Source organism: Heptranchias perlo, chromosome 16 (assembly GCF_035084215.1).
Source record: "Heptranchias perlo isolate sHepPer1 chromosome 16, sHepPer1.hap1, whole genome shotgun sequence".
NCBI lineage: Eukaryota > Metazoa > Chordata > Chondrichthyes > Hexanchiformes > Hexanchidae > Heptranchias > Heptranchias perlo.
In genome coordinates, this window is record NC_090340.1 from 49,156,808 (window position 1) to 49,171,850 (window position 15,043).

The 15,043-nt window shown below is 41.9% G+C and overlaps 1 protein-coding gene across 1 annotated transcript in view; it reads left to right on the top strand.

Moving 5' to 3' along the window:
- The window catches only part of LOC137333765 (1-phosphatidylinositol 4,5-bisphosphate phosphodiesterase gamma-2-like), a 159,356-nt gene that overhangs the window by 87,932 nt on the left and 56,381 nt on the right, over positions 1-15,043 (top strand). The window contains exons 8-10 of the mRNA XM_067998097.1: positions 1,023-1,095; positions 2,765-2,866; positions 13,364-13,482. Of these exons, the coding sequence (XP_067854198.1) occupies positions 1,023-1,095; positions 2,765-2,866; positions 13,364-13,482 (294 nt within the window). The remainder of the gene's footprint in view (positions 1-1,022; positions 1,096-2,764; positions 2,867-13,363; positions 13,483-15,043) is intronic.

Sequence of the window (15,043 nt, forward strand, 5' to 3'; positions counted from 1 at the left end):
TAATGTGTTTGCCTTAATTCAGGAAAGGAGTAATGAAGACTGAGTTACATTCTGGTTCCAGAAGTAAAAGGTTAATGCCTGTGCACAAGGGCAGAAACAGAGTAAGACAGACAGAATAATCTAATGCTCATTAATCTTAAAACCTATTTAAAGCATTAGATGTTTTATCATTTAATGTTAAACATACATCAAACCGCGAAGACACTATCAGCAGCACAATCATTTTCCTATACAGGCAGGGACATGTACCACAGTCACCCTAATAATTTGGGAGATTTATCTAATATCTCATTTTTGGTACCAAGTTACTGATGAATCGAATCCTCTTGATTTCTCTGGGCAACTGGAAGGCTAATGTGGTAGTTTAATACTGACCTTATCCCATGACCACATAACTGGGTTTAAGTATGGGGTGTGCAGTAATGTACAGCTATAGGTCTTGATTTGTACTTAGGTTAAGTTTATCTTAGATTGTGTAAACGTTAATGTAAAGATGTAAAGCACGTAACCAAGGGGCTGGGTTGGAATGGGTTAGACATTAGCATTTCACCTCTCAACCTGGTTAAATTAATGGCATCAAAGTCCTCTTTGTATCCTGGCTAAAAGGGTTTAAATCCAATTCCTGACCATGGCACAACACTACCACTAAATTGGCACTAATTAGTAATCTCATTCAGAGAGGCCATAGGATAGCTGGTATGAGAAAGGGAAAAATGTCATACTGGCACAGTGGGCGTGCTCTTTCAAGATTGGGGCTGAAGCACATTGATGGAGAAAAGTAGAGGGAGATTTACTTAAATCTAACTGTGCTACACCTGATGTGGGAGTGCTTGCTGGTGGCAGTGTGTGCTGTAGATGGAAAGTGTTCCATTCCCCAGAATACAAAATTCACAAAACAAAAAGATGTTGGCTTCTATTGAAGGCGTAGTATAGTGTCCAGTTCAGTTACTTATATCACAAATACTTCCTATCAACTTCATTGTATCTTCTTCACTAACTTTTAGTTTGTTTTCTGCTTGCAGAAGAACAGATAGACCCGCTGCTTCAGTTTTGTACCTGCATGATTTCCAGCGGTTTCTACTCCATGAACAGAAGGTAAAATAATAATGATCAATCTTGTGCTCTAAAAATAAATTGCATCTTACTTAAAGGTTATGAAGATGTTCAAAATTAGACTGATATTATAATGGCCAAATGACACATTTGCAGAGCAGCAACATGAAGAGTATTGTCCATGCATTAAAATCAATTACTGATTATACTGGTAGTAGATACACTGGGGGTGATTTTTGTCGGCCTACCACCCTGTTTATGCTGAAGATTGGGGTGATCTCAAATAAAAATTTGCTTGAGGCCCACCTGACTCGATTTTCAAGCGGGTCTCAAAATGGGCAGCCAGCACTCCTGCCCGAAACAGGTGGGAGCCTTATTTCAATATTTAAATCAGGGACCTCTGCCAGTTGTAGTCCCCAGTGGCATTCTTGTGTACCAGTGGGTGGACCACTGAGTCGCCTAACGGATTCAGAAGTGACTGCTGGAGACTGCTTTTGAAACAGATAAGTCTTGTTTTTTTTTTAAAAAAAGGTTTTTGTCGGGCCAGGAGGAACATTAATGCTCCTTCTGGTAGTGGCCGAGCTAGGTTTGAAGGATTGGGGTGGTGTGGGGCTGGGGGGGGGGGTGGTTGAGCTTTGGATTTGGCAGACTTGACCCGCAGAATTGGCCCCAGAAGTGCCCTGTCTGAGCAGCTCCACCCCTCTGCCTTCTCCTGCCAACACAGGTCTTCCTCCTTTTCTAAAAGGACTGATAAGTGGCAAGTAACATTTGTGCCAGATATGTGCCAGGCAATGACCATCTCCAACAAGAGAGAGTGTAACCACCTCCCCTTGACATTCAACAACATTACCATCGCCAAATCCCCCCACCATCAACATCCTGAGGGTTACCATTGACCAGAAACTTAACTGGACCAGCCACATAAATACTGTGGCTACAAGAGCAAGTCAGAGGCTGCAGTGTGTACTATCTACAAGATGCACTGCAGCAACTCGCCAAGGCTTCTTCGACTGCACCTCCCAAACTTGCGACCTCTACTACCTAGAAGGACAAGGGCAGCAGGCGCATTGGAACAACACCACCTGCACATTCCCCTCCAAGTCACACACCATCCCGACTTGGAAATATATCCCCGTTCCTTCATCATTGCTGGGTCAAAATCTTTGATCTCCCTACCTAACAGCACTGTGGGAGAACCTTCGCCACACGGACTGCAGCGGTTCAAGAAGGCGGCTCACCACCATCTTCTCAAGGGCAATTAGGGATGGGCAATAAATGCTGGCCTCGCCAGCGACGCCCACATCCCATGAATGAATATAAAAAAGGGTAGAATGCAGGGTGACAAAAAATGACACTGCTGTTCTAGGGGCAAATTTTTACAATTTAGGGGTCCCAGCACAGAATTTAACTTTAATGAATGAAAAATTGGCAGGCGGCTAATCGGGCGAGTTGAGCTCTGCACCCAAGTTCCCAATGTGAGCTTCCATTGCATGAACTTGTGCGCCGGGAAAACTAAATTGTAACATTTACCCTTGAGTTCTTCTTCCCTCCCAAACAACAGAAGGTGGCCTGAATATTCATGAAGATGATGATTAATAGAAAATAATACAAAGTTTCTATTTTAGGTTTAGAAAATGTTTCTTTTTTCACATAATGTAATATTGATATCATATTTTAGTACAACCTCACATGTATCTTTTCTACAATATAGGAATCATGGGCCAGTGATGTTAAGAAGGTTCGCGAGCTGATGACTAAGTGTATTTATGATACTTACAGAGAAACAAATGAACCCTTCTTCTATATAGATGAGGTGTGTAACCTTTTATGATGTGTTAGAAGATTTAATTACATGTGGTTAAAAATGCCAATCCTTTGTGTGCAAGTGAACTTTCTCAGTTCCTGTTCATATCAAATCATGCCTAGTATGCTGACTGCTAACATCACCCTTCCCCCAAGATTTCCTTCTTTCGGTGCCTTCCTCTGCTACCCTCAAAAGTTGCTGGGTGAATGGGATGAATTACACTTCATGGCTTCCATGACTGACTGGCAGCTGGTACAATAATGCCATATGAGTCTAGTATGGATAGTTTCCTCTTCCCCACCCCTTACTGGCTCCTGAGATCTGTGCGAATCCATTCAGCTGCTCACCCAAGAACTGCTGAAGTTTCATTTGAAAGGGTCATTTCCTAGACAGATATGTTAATATCAATGTTCCTCAAAAATAGTTCAGAACTATAAATTTCTTCCTTTTGTTTACAGAATCTTACAATACAGAAGGAGTCCTCTCAGCCCATCACTTCTGTGCTGTCTCTTGCATTCCCCTACCCTCTGCCAATACCCTTTTAAGTGTTTCAATTTTCCAATTCCTTTTTAAAAGCTATTATGGATACAGTTGCCACTATTGCTTCCAGAGGCTATCCCATGTCCTAACAACCTTCTGTGTAAAGAATTTTTTCCTAACCACTCCCTTTGTTCTTTTAGTGATGATCTTAAATTTATACCCTTTGGTTACTAACTCACGAATCAGTGGAAATAGTTTTCCATATTTACCTTATCTAATCTTTCCAAATTTTGAACACTTCTATCAGGTCTCCTCATAACCTTCTTTGTTCCAATGAAAAGAGCCCCATTTTCTCCAGTCTCTTTGCGTAAATAAAGCCTCTCATTGCTGGTATCAACTTAGTGAATCTCTTCTGCTCTTCTCTGTGGCCTTGACATCATTCTTAAAGCAGGGTGACCAAAACTGGAGCCTGCACTTGCCCATTACTAGGCAAATGTTAGGAGAGCAGAGCCAGGGGCAAGTGGGGTTAGAGGGCAGGGAATCATTGGACCAAGGTGTGCAGACATAATTCAATCCTCATTTTAAAGCACTTATTTTTATATGATACTTTAATTTTATATTTGGCCGTCAATTGCTCACATTGGCATGGCAACGTTCGCAGCAGCTCCTGCGGATAAAAAGTACGAATTTACTTACCGCGGATCCGTGGCGTAGACTTGTGTGAATTTGAAGCTTTGAAAAAAATCGCGACATCAGCCCGGCCTCTGAACGGCATGGGTTGATGCGCATGGGAAATGTCTGTGGGAATGGAAGCCACATCCACAAGCAGGCAGGTGGAGATTATTCATTTAAAATAAACTTCCGCATGTCAGTATAAATAAAAATTTAACATATCTTCTTATAAAAAGCCGAGCAAATGATTTAATTTAATCAGACAGAAGTTAAAACTAAAAAAATTTTAAAAAAAATTTTAGTTTACATTTTTTTTTAATGTTCAAAAAATATTAAAATAAGAGTAATATGATAGTCCACAATTTTTAATTTTAATTTTTAGTTTTTTCACAGTCATTAGGAGTCATTGCGCTTTTAAAAGTAGTGTAGAGCTGGTATTTTTCAGTGTACCTTTTGGTGGCATAAGTATTTTCGTTCCAGTTGGGTAAGTTTACGATTTTTGAATGATTTCAGTGATTGAAGTGTACCATGCCCCTTTAATTCGGAACTGTCAAACCGCCGGCGAACCAATGGGAGCAAGTTCAAGATTTCTGGATTTTAGTGCGCACGTGCGCATTCGTGAACTTGCTTCCTGGATTCATCGGCGGAGAGAGAGGATGCCATTGAGGGACGGCATCTGGAGGTGAGCGATTTCTGGCCCAATATTATTTCTGGGTAAATAGCAAAATGTACAGCAATTAGGGAAGCACGGAAGTAGAGTTGATTGGAGGATAGGAGTTTCTCCGCTGTACAGGCTGAGGAATTGAGAAATGCAACCCTCAGGCACTGTAGTGCCACCACTGCTGTAATTACAGCATGACAAGCTTACATTCGCTGTTTCCAATATAAATATGGACATAGGCATACATAACGGGAAAAATTAGACCAAAATGTGAGAATAGAAACTGCACGCAGATGCCGGAACAACTTGCTAGTAACTGCCTCATACCTGTTGTGATGAAGAAAAAGTACTCGCATTTATATAGCACCTTTCACAACCTCAGGACTTCCCAAAGCGCTTTACAACCAATAAAATACTTCTGAAGTGTAGTCACTGTTTTGTAGGAAACATGAAGAGGTTTTCTGCTTCTGCACTCACCAACCCATGATAAAAACATAAGAAATAGGAACAGGAGTAGGCCATACGGCCCCTCGAGCCTGCTCCGCTATTCAAACAGATCATGGCTGATCTCCTACCTCAACTCCCTTTCTTGCCCTATCCCCATATCCCTTGATTCTCTTAGTATCCAAAAATCTATCGATCTTAGTGTCCAAAAATCAATCATTTTCCCCCTTTCACTTTCAAGGGCAGAAAATCGCAGGTTGTTAAGTGCAGAAGCAGAAATCCTGGTCCAAGAGACCAATTTGAGTTTTTCCGTGTCGGTTTAAATGTTTGCACTAATTAGCATGAATGACGTTTATCAATGATCTACAAAAAGTACCAGAGTAGTGCATCTGTACTAAGAGCAGTCAGCATGGGAGCAGTTTCAGTAATGGGGAGTTTCATCACTGCAGGAATGTTGGCACAGGCAGTTTCAGTTCTGGGGGCAGTTTCCGCACTGGAGGAGGTTCTGTATGGGTAGGAGCTTTAACATGGGGGTGTTTCAGCTCTTGCGGAGTTTTAGTGAGGAGATTTTCAGCATTTGTGGAGTTTCAATACTGAGGAGTTTCACCTCTGGGGGAGTTTCAGTATGAGGAGAGTTTCACTATGGGGAAAATTTTAATATGGGGAGTGATAGATTTTTTTTCTTTCCTTATTGCAATTGAAACAATTCAGACCATGTTTGATGCATCAAAACAAATCTTAGATGGTGATATTTTCGAGTTACATTTATCACAGTTCAAAACAAATCAACTCTTTTCATATATTAGGGAGCAGGTGTTGCCAGGAAATTTAGGTTTTGCTTACTAAATTCTAATAGAAATCTTTAGTGGGTTGGTTATGAATTGATAAAGACAATACAAATTCCTGTTCTGAGGAAGATTGACCCAAAAAGTTGACTATTATTCTCTTCACAGATGCTGCCTGACCCTGCTGCTGCATTTTGCTTTTTGTTCACAGAATTAGGAATATTTCATATTCCACTGAATCTCCTTGCTTTATTTTTGGGAAAGGTGACAGGGCGTAGTTTACAATGGTAGTTTAAGAGATTGTGAGGAAGTTGTTAGTTAAAGTACAAAACGCCTGAGATGTCCCGCACATTTTCCCTGGATGACAACTGGATGATCTTGTTGAGTCCAGCAGGGGGAGGCACACAGCAGAAAAGGAGAAAAAATCAAAATGATATAGTGTACTAGGCGGAGACCGAGCCAGCCCATCTCGTCAAACAGGAAACATGTGATGCAAAGGGAGAGAGAGAGAAGTATCGTTAAAAACAGTCAGAGAAAAACTAAGTCAGAGATGTCCTTCTGGCATAATTATTAAATGAACAGTTCTAATTACGAATGTGCAATACTGATCATGAATTTAAATTCTGTGGTTCATTTGTACCATAAATCCCAGCATAACATTGGAATTAAATCACAGCAATATTAAATATTCCTGCATCAAGAGAATGCGCATCTAAATTTCCATTGACTTAAAAGGGGAGAGGCACAAAAATCTGATGCCAGCAATTTCCTCGGGGGTTTTCCCAATCAGCCACTGCAACTTTGGGGGAAGACCGGTGGAATCCCTGTTTGGGCATTTATCTGGGGTTTCCGCTGGAATTCCAGCAGCCGAACGGAGAATCCTCAAGAAAATTCCCAGCATAAGTCTTATAATATGAGTGCAGTTACTGAACAGTAACAAATATTAATGGGCTGGAGATCACATTCAGAATGCAGGAAAATTCCTTTTCACATTTGATCAGTCAAGGAGCAATGATTACAAATTTCTTGGGACATAAATGGTTTACCCTAGAATAATACAGCGATGCCGCAGTGCATCCTGAGATGTGCAGCTCAAAGCCCAAAGAGGCTTGTAGCTGGAGGCTGACAGAAACCAACACATTTTGCCGGACATTTTTGTTTGTATGGTTGTTTCAGACTTGGCCCATTTAGAAACAAACCATGATGGTAAAGTCCTCTTTGGGATGCTGTAGGGGGTGGTGGTGTGTGTCAGCTTCACCTCTGACTTCTGAGCGGTCCGAATCGCTCCCACTCCCTGGGTTCTAGACCTTGGACTTATTTGGGGGTTGTGACAAAAAGTGCAGCAGACAACTGGTTTTGGTACAAGAAAAGAAACTGGGTTTATTGAAGTCACAAATGAACTTATAACATTAGGATAACACTGAGATTATACAGACATACAAAGTACACTTAGTTAAGAATGGGGAACACACGGCATAACGAGGGAAAATCACCCTACTAATCCCCTTACCCTTGTCCCACCCCCAAAACCTAACTAAATTGAACTAGGAGAGGTCAGGGATCATGCTCACCAAACCAGGGTTCCTTGACAGTTCGAAATCCAGCCAGGTAAGCCGGTTGCAGTTTTGGGGTACGCTCTTTGTGTCCTCTGGGCCCTGCCGTCCCCACGTGGTCCTGGTCTGTGAAATCTGCGAATGTTCTTCAGTTGGATAGAGTCTGTTGGTGCGGTAAGGCGCAGTTGTGGGTGGGCAATCTTCGTGGAGGGCTGCGGTTGCCTTGTTGCTGCTCCAAAACTGCTGTTTAAAACTGAACTGCTTAGAACCTGCTCCAAAACCAACCCCCCTGTGCTTCATAACTGGTGGCCCAGTTATACTGTTTTTTTCGAATTTCTTATCTGAATCCAAAACAAGGTTAGTTCTTTGTCTGATTAAGGTAGGCTTCTTCAGGTGATTGTTGGTTTCCTATCCCCGTAACTAGTCTTGAACTGAAAGCCATTGTATTGATGGGTTTGCATAATTGCATTGATTGCTACCTTCCTGCTTTTAGTAGTTAGCAGCGATAATTTATGCAAGGTTTTGATGGGCTTTAGTTTCGTGTAAGCTGAAGTCTTTCTCTGGGTAGATTGTTTTAAAGGGAAGAATGCGTATTCTGTCTTCTCTCATTGTCTGGTTTTCAGGAATAATCTACACTGCACCCAACAAGCCCGGGCATGTCCAGTCCCAGGCCCTCATGGGCCGAATCTCCTGTCTGCAGGGATCCATATTTAACCCAGCAGTTGGGTCCTCTGCCATAAAAGTCCAAAAGTCATATCCTCATTGATGATATGAAAAATGTGGGAATTTTGAGTACCCTTCAATGCCGTATAACTGGAATGCTAGTCTTTTAAAATTTTCATGCTAATTTTTTTCCTCCTCTCCTGAAAGCATTAATTCCTCACAGATCTACAGACCTCAGGTGGCCTTTGATATCTCATCGAAGTGGCCATTATTGATTTGCAGGCCGTAGACAGGGAGCATTGACACAGCTGACCCCAATTCTGTTTTCTCCTGACATCCACACAACTGGATTCCAGTTGGAGTCACTGGAGAGGGATTCATCTCTATCTGATTTTTCCCCCTAACCCAGAATGCTGTACACAATTATATAACATTCTTCCTGACAATCATAGAATGGTTACGGCACAGAAGGAGGCCATTTGGCCCATCGAGCCTGCGCTGGCTCTCTGCACGAGCAATCCAGCTAGTCCCACTCCCCCGCTCTTTCCCTGCAGCCTTGCAACTTTTTCTCCTTCTGGTACCTATCTAATTCCTTTTTGAAAGCCACAATTGACCCTGCTTCCTCCATCCTTTCAGGCAGTACATTCCAGATCCTAACCACTCGCTGCGTAAAAAAGTTTTTCCGCATGTTGTCTTTGGTTCTTTTGCCAATCACCTTAAACCTGTGTCCTCTGGTTCGTGACCCTTCCACCCATAAGAACATAAGAAATAGGAGCAGGAGTAGGCCAATTGGCCCTTCGAGCCTGCTCCACCATTTAATAAGATCATGGCTGATCTGATCCTAACCTCAAATCTAAATTCATGTCCAATTTCCTGCCCGCTCCCCATGGGAACAATTTTTCTTTATTTACTTTGTCTAGACCCCTCATGATTTTGAACACCTCTATCAAATCTCCTCTCAACCTTCTCTGCTCTAAGGAGAACAATCCCAGTCTATCCACATAACTCAGGTCCCTCATCCCTGAAACCATTCTAGTAAATCTTTTCTGCACGCTCTCTAAGGCCTTCACACCTTTCCTGATGTGTGTTGCCCAGAATTGGACACAATACTCCATCTGTGGCCGAACCAGTGTTTTATAAAGGTTCAACATAACTTCCTCGCTTTCGTGTACTCTGTTTCCTGTCACTTAGCCAATTTCATATGCATGTTGCTACTGCCCCTTTTATTCTGTGGGCTTCAATTTTATTGACAAGCCTATTATGTGGCACTTTATCAGTTGCCTTTTGGAAGTCCATATACACAACATCAACTCTCTGTTATCGCATCAAATAACTCAGTTAAGTTAATCAAACACGATTTGCCTTTAACAAATCCGTGCTGGCTTTCACTTATTAATCCACACTTGCCCAAGTGACTATTAATTTTGTCCCAGATTATTGTTTCTAAAAGCTTCCCCACCACCGAGGTTAAACTGACTGGCCTGTAGTTGCTGGATTTATCTTTAAATCCTTTTTTGAACAAGGATGTAACATTTGCAATTCTCTAGTCCTCCGACACCATCCCTGTGTCTAAGGAGGATTGGAAGATTGTGGCCAGTACTTCCGCAATTTCCACCCTTACTTCCCTCAGCAACCTAGGATGCTGACATCCTAGAACAGCTTACCTAGCACAGTTTGGGGATCACGTTTGGGCTGATCATTGGTTTGTATGGCTCAGTACTCACTGGAAAAACTTGAGCCATCAGCAGGAGCTTTGGGTTTAAATTTTCATTATTCATTCCATTCACTGTGGTTTTATATAGGTTAAAAAAAGGGATAAGGTCCTACAAGCTGAATTTAGGGAGTTAGGAGTTAAACTAAAATGTAGGACCTCAAAGGTAGTAATCTCAGGATTGCCACCAGTGCCACGGGCAAGTCAGAGTAGGAATGACAGGATAGCTAGGATGAATATGTGGCTTGAGAGATGGTGCAAGAGGGAGGGATTCAAATTCCTGGGCCATTGGAACCGGATCTGGGGGAGGTGGGACCAGTACAAATTGGACGGTCTGCATCTGGGCGGGACTGGAACCAATGTCCTAGGGGGAGTGTTTGCTAGTGCTGTTGGGGAGGGTTTAAACTAATATGGCAGGGGGATGGGAACCAATGCAGGAAGTCAGTGGGAAGTAAAAGTGGTGACAGAAACAAAAGGCAGTAAGGGAGAGTGTACAAAACATGACTGGACAGATGGTCTGAGAAAGCAGGGCAAAGACCAAGGGAAGTCTAGATTAAACTGCATTTATTTCAATGCAAGAAGTCTGATGGGCAAGGCAGATGAACTCAGGGCATGGATGGGTACATGGGACTGGGATGTTATAGCTATTACTGAAACATGGCTAAGGGAGGGGCAGGACTGGCAGCTCAATGCTCCAGGGTACAGATGCTATAGGAAAGATAGAGCATGAGGGAAGAGAGGAGGGGGAGTTGCGTTCTTGATTAGGGAGAACATCACGGCAGTAGTGAGAGGGGATATATCCGAGGGTTTGCCCACTGAGTCTATATGGGTAGAACTGAAAAATAAGAAGGGAGAGATCACTTTGATAGGATTGTACTACAGACCCCCAAATAGTCAACGGGAAATTGAGGAGCAAATATGTAAGGAGATTACAGACAGCTGCAAGAAAAATAGGGTGGTAATAGTAGGGGACTTTAACTTTCCCAACATTGACTGGGACAGCCATAGCATTAGGGGCTTGGATGGAGAGAAATTTGTTGAGTGTATTCAGGAGGAATTTCTCATTCAGTATGTGGATGGCCCGACTAGAGAGGGGGCAAAACTTGACCTCCTCTTGGGAAATAAGGAAGGGCAGGTGACAGAAGTGTTAGTGAGGGATCACTTTGGGACCAGTGATCATAATTCCATTAGTTTTAAGATAGCTATGGAGAATGATAGGTCTGGCCCAAAAGTTAAAATTCTAAATTGGGGAAAGGCCAATTTTGATGGTATTAGACAGGAACTTTCAGAAGTTGATTGGGAGAGTCTGTTGGCAGGCAAAGGGACGTCTGGTAAGTGGGAGGCTTTCAAAAGTGTGTTAACCAGGGTTCAGGGTAAGCACATTCCTTATAAAGTGAAGGGCAAGGCTGGTAGAAGTCGGGAACCTTGGATGACTCGGGAGATTGAGGCCCTAGTCAAAAAGAAGAAGGAGGCATATGACATGCATAGGCAGCTGGGATCAAGTGGATCCCTTGAAGAGTATAGAGATTGCCGGAGTAGAGTTAAGAGAGAAATCAGGAGGGCAAAAAGGGGACATGAGATTGCTTTGGCAGATAAGGCAAAGGAGAATCCAAAGAGCTTCTACAAATACATAAAGGGCAAAAGAGTAACTAGGGAGAGAGTAGGGCCTCTTAAGGATCAACAAGGTCATCTATGTGCGGAACCACAAGAGATGGGTGAGATCCTAAATGAATATTTCACATCGGTATTTACGGTTGAGAAAGGCATAGATGTTAGGGAACTTGGGGAAATAAATAGTGATGTCTTGAGGAGTGTACATATTACAGAGAGGGAGGTGCTGGAAGTCTTAACGCGCATCAAGGTAGATAAATCTCCGGGACCTGATGAAATGTATCCCAGGATGTTATAGGAGGTTTGGGAGGAAATTGCGGTTCCCCTAGCAGAGATATTTGAATCATCGACAACTACAGGTGAGGTGCCTGAAGATTGGAGGGTAGCAAATGTTGTGCCTTTGTTTAAGAAGGGCAACAGGGAAAAGCCTGGGAACTACAGACCAGTGAGCCTGACATCTGTAGTGGGTAAGTTGTTAGAGGGTATTCTGAGAGACAGGATCTACAGGCATTTGGAGAGGCAGGGACTGATTAGGAACAGTTAGCATGGTTTTGTGAGAGGAAAATCATTTCTCACGAATTTGATTGAGTTTTTTGAAGGGGTAACCAAGAAGATAGATGAGGGCTGTGCAGTAGACGTGGTCTACATGGACTTTAGCAAAGCCTTTGACAAGGTACCACATGGTAGGTTGTTACATAAGGTTAAATCTCACAGGATCCAAGGTGAGGTAGCCAATTGGATACAAAATTGGATTGACGACAGAAGACAGAGGGTGGTTGTAGAGGGTTGTTTTTCAAACTGGAGGCCTGTGACCAGTGGTGTGCCTCAGGGATCGGTGCTGGGTCCGCTGTTATTTGTTATTTATATTAATGATTTGGATGAGAATTTAGGAGGCATGGTTAGTAAGTTTGCAGATGACACCAAGATTGGTGGCATTGTGGACAGTGAAGAAGGTTATCTAGGATTGCAACGGGATCTTGATAAATTGGGCCAGTGGGCCGATGAATGGCAGATGGAGTTTAATTTAGATAAATGTGAGGTGATGCATTTTGGTAGATCGAATCGGGCCAGGACCTACTCCGTTAATGGTAGGGCGTTGGGGAGAGTTATAGAACAAAGAAATCCAGGAGTACAGGTTCATAGCTCCTTGAAAGTGGAGTCACAGATGGATAGGGTGGTGAAGAAGACATTCAGCATGCTTGGTTTCATTGGTCAGAACATTGAATACAGGAGTTGGGATGTCTTGTTGAAGTTGTACAAGACATTAGTAAGGCCACACTTGGAATACTGTGTACAGTTCTGGTCACCCTATTATAGAAAGGGTATTATTAAACTAGAAAGAGTGCAGAAAAGATTTACTAGGATGCTACCGGGACTTGATGGTTTGACTTATAGGGAGAGGTTGGATAGACTGAGACTTTTTTCCCTGGAGAGTAGGAGGTTTAGGGGTGATCTTATAGCAGTCTATAAAATAATGAGGGGCATAGATAGTCAAAATCTTTTCCCAAAGGTAGAGGAGTCTATAACGAGGGGACATAGATTTAAGGTGAGAGGGGAGAGATGCAAAAGGGTCCAGAGGGGCAACTTTTTCACTCAAAGGGTGGTGAGTGTCTGGAACGAGCTGCCAGAGGCAGTAGTAGAGGCGGGTACAATTTTGTCTTTTAAAAAGCATTTGGACAGTTACATGGGTAAGATGGGTATAGAGGGATATGGGCCAAGTGCAGGCAATTGGGACTAGCTTAGTGGTATAAACTGGGTGACATGGACATGTTGGGCCGAAAGGCCTGTTTCCATGTTGTAAACTTCTCTGATTCTATATTAAAATTCAAAAGCAATGGCTTTAAAATGCACTCTCACTTCAGATTAATTTTGCATAAAAGAGTTAAATTGCTGTAATGCCTGCTCTTTTTATTGATTATTTTTCAGTTTTTGACGTATCTGTTTTCAAAAGAAAACACAATCTGGGACACCAAGTATGATTCCATTTGTTCGCAGGATATGAACAACCCATTATCACATTACTGGATCTCATCTTCACATAACACGTAAGGAATTTACCTCGTCTGTTTTTAAAGGCTTTTTTCTGTCAGTTCGAGATTTCTTTTTTGAGGTGATGTTGCACCAGTTAATGACTGTCCTTCATTTCCTGCTCTCTGAAGCTTCGAATGGGGCTGTCAGTCCTTTGATCACATCTTCTAGAGCATGACTTGACTTTTAAACAAGGCTGGAAATATTGGTTAAAACATGATATGCAGTCTCTTCAGTAATACTCAAAATCATTGACACTAATTAACAATGAGTATAAAGTTTCAATCACAAAGAAGAAATTGTAACAGTAGCAGACAGCTGAGCGACGCATAGGTCTTAGTTTAGAAAATTCATGGATGATAAGATCAAATTTTGTAGCCTGATTTTGATTTTAAAAGCAATTACATTTCATAGATGAAGAATGAGAATTATACTGTCCACACAAAGATAGCAATCAGTAACCAAAATACATTATCATGTTGCATCCAAATACATCATCATTGAAAAGATATTACTGGCCACCCACACTGGCAGGGTGGGTGTTCTTTTACCAGAGATGAAGGTCAAACATCCAAATATCCACAGTGGTCATAACTAATTGATGTAATCTGATTTCACTGTTTCACTCATAATGGGAAATTCTTTATTAATAAAGTAAAAACCTCTCAAAGGGAACACCTGTGGAATGAGCAAAATTACCTCTTATCCAATCATTTATATTAAACAAACCTTATCAGATATGTGTGTCATTTCCTCATTAAAAATTGTGTGCTCTGATGGCCTAGTGAATAAATGTACCACCCAATATAGTACAGAGTCATATAGACCAGAAAGGTCCCAGGTAAGATTTCAGGTTGAGTTAACTGATCTCAATTATGGCAGCAGTGGGGAGACCAGAGTTGAACTCAGCCTCTCTAGGCTAGAGATGGAAAGAATCAGCCACTCCCGATCATCATCCATTGACCATTGCTGAGGACTGTACAGGGCTTGGCTATGTTGTCAAATATCATTCAAATATTTAATGTGTAAACACACTTGAAGAATGATTACTTAAACAAGGCACCAGAGGGCTCCCAGCATCCATGAAATCAAACCCCAGCAAGAGTCAGTGCTTCCAGGAGAGAAGGGAAAAATGGGTAAAAATTAAACCTGAAAGAATATTTGCATGCAATTTCTCAAGAACTAAAGCAGTAGACACCTTTGCAATATCAGTGTTTGATTAAATGATAAAAGATGTTTAACAGTCCCATTGAGCGCCTTATTCAAATAACAAAAAGTTGTGCGAGGTTATGATTCAATTCCCCTCCAGTGTTACTTAATCTTGTTTCAGAAAATCCGAAACACAGTTCCTCAGAAAAAGTCAGAGCACTTCATTGACGGAACTCTGGATCATTGATTTTCTTTTAATATGTTTATGCTTGTTAATCCAGTAATGGATTAGTTTCAGTCCCAAAGTGACACAATGCTAAAATATTTCACTGACAAGAACCCCTTCTGTTAATTTCTATCAGAAATGTATTTCAGAAAACTGTAACAGTAGCAAACCCAGTCCCACTTAAAGAACACTTTCATATTAAT